This window comes from Rhinopithecus roxellana, chromosome 1, assembly GCF_007565055.1.
Source record: "Rhinopithecus roxellana isolate Shanxi Qingling chromosome 1, ASM756505v1, whole genome shotgun sequence".
In the NCBI taxonomy this organism is placed as follows: Eukaryota; Metazoa; Chordata; class Mammalia; order Primates; family Cercopithecidae; genus Rhinopithecus; species Rhinopithecus roxellana.
This window is the reverse complement of record NC_044549.1, coordinates 119,424,855-119,431,643: the sequence shown is the minus strand read 5'-3', so window position 1 is coordinate 119,431,643 and position 6,789 is coordinate 119,424,855. Positions and strand designations below refer to the sequence as shown.

At 35.0% G+C, this 6,789-nt stretch overlaps 1 protein-coding gene across 1 annotated transcript in view; it reads right to left on the bottom strand.

Annotated features, from left to right (window-relative positions):
* Positions 1 to 1,119: 1,119 nt before the first annotated feature.
* The window catches only part of CFHR5 (complement factor H related 5), a 30,273-nt gene continuing 24,603 nt past the window's right edge, over positions 1,120 to 6,789 (bottom strand). Inside the window, exons 9-10 of the mRNA XM_010358454.2 lie at positions 5,764 to 5,946; positions 1,120 to 1,354 (exon numbers count right to left, since the gene is read on the bottom strand). Coding sequence (XP_010356756.2) covers positions 1,152 to 1,354; positions 5,764 to 5,946 — 386 coding nt within the window. The 3' untranslated portion in view covers positions 1,120 to 1,151. The remainder of the gene's footprint in view (positions 1,355 to 5,763; positions 5,947 to 6,789) is intronic.

Genomic DNA, 6,789 nt, shown 5'->3' with positions numbered 1-6,789 from the left:
TTATTTCTCTCACTCTTTCTTCTACAACCATTTATACACATCTAGATAATTCTGTATATGCAATTTTGTAACCTAACAATTTTCACCTTTTTGTATGTGTATATCACCTCTTGACTAGATTAGAAACTCCACAGAAGAACTGGTTAAAACTTCAAAGTCTACTTTTTTATAGGAGATGGGGCATTTAATACTTTAAGGGGTATTCAGTATTAGATAGGTAGCTAGACTTACATTAGAGGATTTATAAATATTTATTAAGAATTGCTACAACCACAAAAGTTGACAGCTTTTGCAGGTTTTTAAGTGATGATGACATGAAGATAGAGACTAAAATAACATCTACGTTTCCTCTTAAATAAAGTTAATTCAGAAAGCTTCAAAGTTATAATTTGAGACAAACAGGAGGGATTAGATGAATTAAGTACTGAAGCGAGAACATTTACTGTCTCTGTGGACATTTATGAATACAATTCCCCATATTGTGATTTGCCCAGGAATAATACGACTTTCTCCTGTGGTTTGAATGTGTCCCCGAAAGTTTGTGTGGAAACTTAACTCCCAATGCAATAATGTTGTGAGGTGAGCCCTTTAGGATGTGATTAAGTCATGAGAGCTCTGTCTTCTTGAATGGATTAATGCCATTATCATGGAATTGGATTATTCTCTCAGGAGTGGTGTCTTCATAAAGGATGAGTTTATCCTCCTCCCTGCCCCCACCACTCTTTCTCTCTCTCTCTCTCCCTTTTTCTCTCACTCCCATGAACATGCTCTCTTGCCACATGATGCCTTCCACCATGTTGTGATACCTTCCACCATATTATGACGCTTTGAGAAGACCCTCACCAGATGCAGCCCCTCAATTTTGGACTGCCCAGCTTTTAGATTTATGAAACAAATAAACTATTGGTTAGAAGTTACCCAGTCTGTGATATTCTGTTATAACAATGTAAAATGGACTAAGACCCCCTCTTATTAAGTGAAGCGTCATTCTCGCAGCTTACAAATTTCAAAAACTCTGAAAATCCAGAGTTGTAAATAAAACTGAGTTAAACAACACCTGAAAGAATGAAAGCAGTAACTACAGAATTGGCTACATAATGGCTACTCTTAGCATAGATGTATGTCTTAAGAATTTATTCAGGAAAATTATGCTAGCTTCTTTCACATATGGGATATTCAAATTTCCCTTCTTGACAGATTGCTCGAAATGATGGTGATGATATCTTCGCTTTATATAGGAATTTACACTGAAATTCAACAGCATCCCCTGTTTTTGCATAAACTTTTTCATTGTTTCTCCATTTTAACTGTATGTTATTTTTGTTCATGTTTTCTTCAGATATCACACATGGATCTGAAAGAAGAAATGGTACAATAAAATAAATAAACAATAATACATCTTTACTTTTCATAGAATAGTGAAATTGCACTGAAGAGTATTTTGGAATTAAAATGATGAAAAATATTAATATTTATTTAAAAATAATATTGACTGAGCTATTCTTGGTGTTGTTCTTAGCGCTGTGTATGGGCTACATATGAGGAAATGAATGCTAAGAGATTTTCTCAAGGCCACACAGTTTAGTGAGTGTTTTGAGCCAGAATATGGATCCTGCCAGTATGAGTTCAGAGCCTGAGCTCTTAATTGCTATACTTTACTAAAAATTCTACCAGCATGAATGTTGTTTGTTTAGATATCCCTTTTTATTATGTAACTATCTGCGAATCTTAACTTTTGTGAAACCTTGATTTCTGTAGGAAAAACAGTGTTATCTTCTTCCCTGACCACAGATATCACTCATTCTTTCTTAAAATCAGTATTTTATATATATTTATATATATATAATATATAATAATATAATTTGTATATATAACACATACCATTATATGTATGTTAATTGTAATATATGTATGTTAATTTTATATATATAATGTTACATACAATTTATATCTAATGTAATATCAATTTATATCTAATGTACAAATATATTTGTATATTATATAGTAAATATATACATAACATATTATATGTATACATATATTATGTGTATTATGTGTATATGTGTATACATATATGTTAAAAATATATGTAATATGTAATATATATTTCTATTATGTATACACACATGTGTATGTAATTATACACTTGTATGTATATTAGATTGCTTAACTTCCCACATCCTTGCTAAATCTTTATGTTATATATTTTTTCTTTTTGCCAATTTCCTAGTTGAACATTGCCACTTCATTGAAATTTTATGTTGGTGTAGACAAGCATTTTTTCATGTTTGCCATATGTTTTTCATTTTCTGTTTATATACCCTACATGTTTTTTATATTGAATTTTGATTGATTTGTAAATATTCTTTTTTTTTTTTTTTTTTATACTTTAAGTTCTAGGGTACATGTGCATAACGTGCAGGTTTGTTACATATGTATACTTATGCCATGTTGGTGTGCTGCACCCATCAACTCTTCAGCACCCATCAATTCATCATTTACATCATGTATAACTCCCCAATGCAATCCCTCCCTCCTCCCCCCTCCCCCCTCCCCATGATAGGCCCCAGTGCGTGATGTTCCCCTTCCCGAGTCCAAGTGATCTCATTGTTCATTTCCCACCTATGAGTGAGAACATGCGGTGTTTGGTTTTCTGTTCTTGTGATAGTTTGCTAAGAATGATGGTTTCCAGCTGCATCCATGTCCCTACAAAGGACGCAAACTCATCAAGGGTATCCAGTTAGGAAAAGAAGAAGTCAAATTGTCCCTGTTTGCAGATGACATGATTGTATATTTAGAAAACGCCATCGTCTCAGCCCAAAATCTCCTTAAGCTGATAAGCAACTTCAGCAAAGTCTCAGGATACAAAATTAATGTGCAAAAATCACAAGCATTCTTATACACCAGTAACAGACAAGCAGAGAGCCAAATCAGGAGTGAACTTCCATTCACAATTGCTTCCAAGAGAATAAAATACCTAGGAATCCAACTTACAAGGGATGTAAAGGACCTCTTCAAGGAGAACTACAAACCACTGCTCAGTGAAATAAAGGAGGACACAAACAAATGGAAGAACATACCATGCTCATGGATAGGAAGAATCAATATCGTGAAAATGGCCATACTGCCGAAGGTTATTTATAGATTCAATGCCATCCCCATCAAGCTACCAATGAGTTTCTTCACAGAATTGGAAAAAACTGCTTTAAAGTTCATATGGAACCAAAAAAGAGCCCGCATTGCCAAGATTTGTAAATATTCTTATGTGTTAAGCACCTGAGAATATTCTCCATAAATTGAGAAATTCTGAAGTTATCTTTAACCCCTCTTTCATTTGGTTCCTGTTTTTTACCTACTAATTGAGACCCTAATCTATCTCTGCCAGGGCCTTAAACAATTTTCCCATATTGCATGTTTTCTTGGTATAAAATAACCACATGTTCTTAGTCAACTGATAATTTTAAAATACTACATTTGGCCGGGCGCGGTGGCTCACGCCTGTAATCCCAGCACTTTGGGAGGCCGAGGCGGATGGATCATGAGGTCAAGAGTTCGAGATCAGCCTGACCAACATGGTGAAACCCTCTCTACTAAGAATACAAGAATTACCCGGGCATGGTGGCATGTGCCTGTAATCCCAACTACTCGGGAGGCTGAAGCAGGAGAATCACTTGAACCCAGGAGGCGGAGGTGGCAGTGGGCTGAGATCATGTCACTGCACTTCAGCCTGTGTGTCAGAGCAAGACTTTGTCTCGAAAAAAATAAAAATAAAAAAAGATACTATGTCAAGAAACTGCTATTAAAAATATGTAATGGCTTCCTACTTCATTCAATACCTACGAACCATTCAAAGAAATTTATGTCTGGTTTTGGAAAAAATTATTTCATTTTTTTTAATGGAGTTTCGCTCTTGTTGCCCAGGCTGGAGTGCAATGGCGCAATCTCAGCTCACTGCAACCTCCGCCTCCCGGGTTCAAGTGATTCTTCTGCCTCAGCCTCCCAAGTAGTTGAGATTACAGGCATATGCCAGCCACGCCCAGTTAATTTTGTATTTTTAGTAGAGACGAGGTTTCTTCATGTTGGTTAGGCTAGTCTCAAACTCCTGACCTCAAGTGATTCGTCCCGCCTTGGCCTCCCAAAGTGCTGGGATTACAGGCGTGAGCCACCAGGCCTGGCTGGAAAAAATTATTTCTTCAGAGCTGTCCAATCTTAATCTCCTATCTCATGGGAAATAAAATTATTTTACATTTCATAGTTAGATCATGTTTCCTTGAATTGTCTAGATACCTATGATGGGTTTTGTTGCTTGTTTGTTTTTGTAATTGTGTGTTTGTTATTGCTCAAAATACTGTTTCTTTTTGCTAGAATGACCTTCCCACAAACTCTGATTGTCAACATGGTACACACTTTTTAGGTTACAAATTTTGTTCTTGCTTTTCTTTTGGAAATTTATTTTATGATCACTGGCCATGATAATTTCTGCCTATTTTAAATTATTGGACCATCTAAAACTTTGTGGCACTTAAAATATTAGATAACGGCATTTTTGTCTATACATCAATCCCTCCAACTTAAACCCTAGAAGTTACCTTTGAAACCTAGTTTTTCCACATTCTAGCAAAATGGTTCAGATGATACTTCTGCCTTATACTAACTCAACATTTTCTGAGTTCAGTTCCCACATAATTTTAATGATATCCTGGGAGAGGGGACTCACATAGAGTAGTGGTTGGAAGCACTGTATAGGCCATAGTGGCATTGGGGTAATTTGTTACTACAGAAGGTGGAAGAAAGAGACATCATCAGAAGGATGAATTTTCAAGACTATAAGAAACTTCTAGTCTAGCCCTTTGAATCGAGGCATCGGGCCATAGTGAGAACTGTTGTAGGAACAGATCCTTATTATCATGGTGTCTCTTTTGGACACCAGAAAACAGAGGGGTTTATGGAAATTACAGTTTTCTTCTGCTTATTCTAGAGTAAACTGACGTTCATGCTTTTCCCATAATTAGTGTTGTTAATTCACCCATATTCTTTGTATCTCGTCCCTTTTAGTTTGTCATGACCAATAAAACAATCTCCTTTTAAACCCCAAAAGTGAATCTCCAAATTTTCATAAGGAGTCTACTATGTTAATTTTTTTAATGCCACAACACATGAATTTGTGGAAACTTAATATTGGCATTATTTTGGCATTATTTTGTAGTAGAAAAAAATAGGGTGAAAAGAAGGGATAGTGAAGATTTAGAAAGTGGCTCAATAACTCTTCCAGATTTTCTCTCTCTCCTGCCAGAAATTCTGGCAACATACAAGTAAAAAGCCATGTCAGTATTAGTCAACTGGATGTTCTACTAGGGAAAGCTTTCAGGTTTACAAGTAGAACTTTATACAGTATTAAATGACAGCTTTCCTAGACCAATGTTTTTCAAATGATCTCTGTGAGAAGTTCTCAGGTAGATGCTTATAACATGAAGATATTTAATGGTATGAGAATAGGCCCCATAAATAGCTTTGGTCTCCATTTATAGAATTTCATAATACACCTTATCATACGTAGGTCTTTAAAATTTTATTTATAGTTTTTAAATAAATTTTTCTCACTTTGCCTAAAGCAAATTTTTCAAATGTTTCTTTGTATGTATTTACATTTGACAAGAAAGATTTTGACTGAATGAAACTTAAGGGTTATTATATGAAATTAGTCCATAAAAACTACATTATGAATATTAAATCTCAGATTCCGAGAGAATGTGAAGAACTCACCTAGGCATCTTGGTGGTTCTGACCACTGTTTATTTCTGCATGTTACAGTTACAGAGCCCTGGAGTTCATAGAAGGACTGGCAACGGTATGTCACTGTTGACCCTGGAGGATACACTGATAACGGGAACGAGGTGATATCTCCATTGTTAATAGATGGAGGGGGCCCACAATATACTGTAGACTCTGGAAAATAGCATTTATTTGTTGAGAGACAGTCAGTATGTTAGTTTAAACAAAGTAATATCATAAAGCACCATGTATCATATCTTTAATATAAGGCATCTGGAAATTCAAATAATTAATTACAGTATTTCTGTCATAAAGTCTGATTCAAAACATATCGTAGCTCCTTTCATGTTAAAGTGAAACTTATATAAAATACTGGGAATAGTTTTTATTTAAGGCAGGGGAGACAGGTGAGTAAACTTCTGATCTAGGTTCCTCTTCCACCCCTTAATATTCAATTGTTATTTAATGAGGAAAGGTAAAAGTAAACAACTTTTTCACGATTTCTAGTCTCAGGGTAATTATTACTTTATGCAAATAGCATATACCAACTAGTATATGATCATAAACTTGTAGTTTTACTGAAAATGAATTGCAGACATACTCTTCTGCATTTACTTTTTTGATACCACATAATATTGTAGGCATCTTTCCCTATCAATAAATGTTTCAACTTCATGCTAATGAAGAGATTTTGGGGAAAACTAAAAAAAATAACAACTTCATGCTAAGATTGGTTGGAATACATTCCATTGTACTGACTGGTCTCCCTTTATATATCACCAAGAACATAAATATGAAATCATTAAGTAATCCTGTTCCAAATGACTTGTACCTCCTCTTGTTTCATTGAGTTACTGTCCCTGCTTTCTCAGATTGACTTCTTCATGAGGACACTAGATTCTTTCGCCTTTAAACTAGTAAAAGACCCTTCTTCATGAATTATCTCCTTTCTTCTGTAACATCAATTTCTCCCTTTCCACTTAACCATTCACCAACCTACAAACATGCTGAAAATGT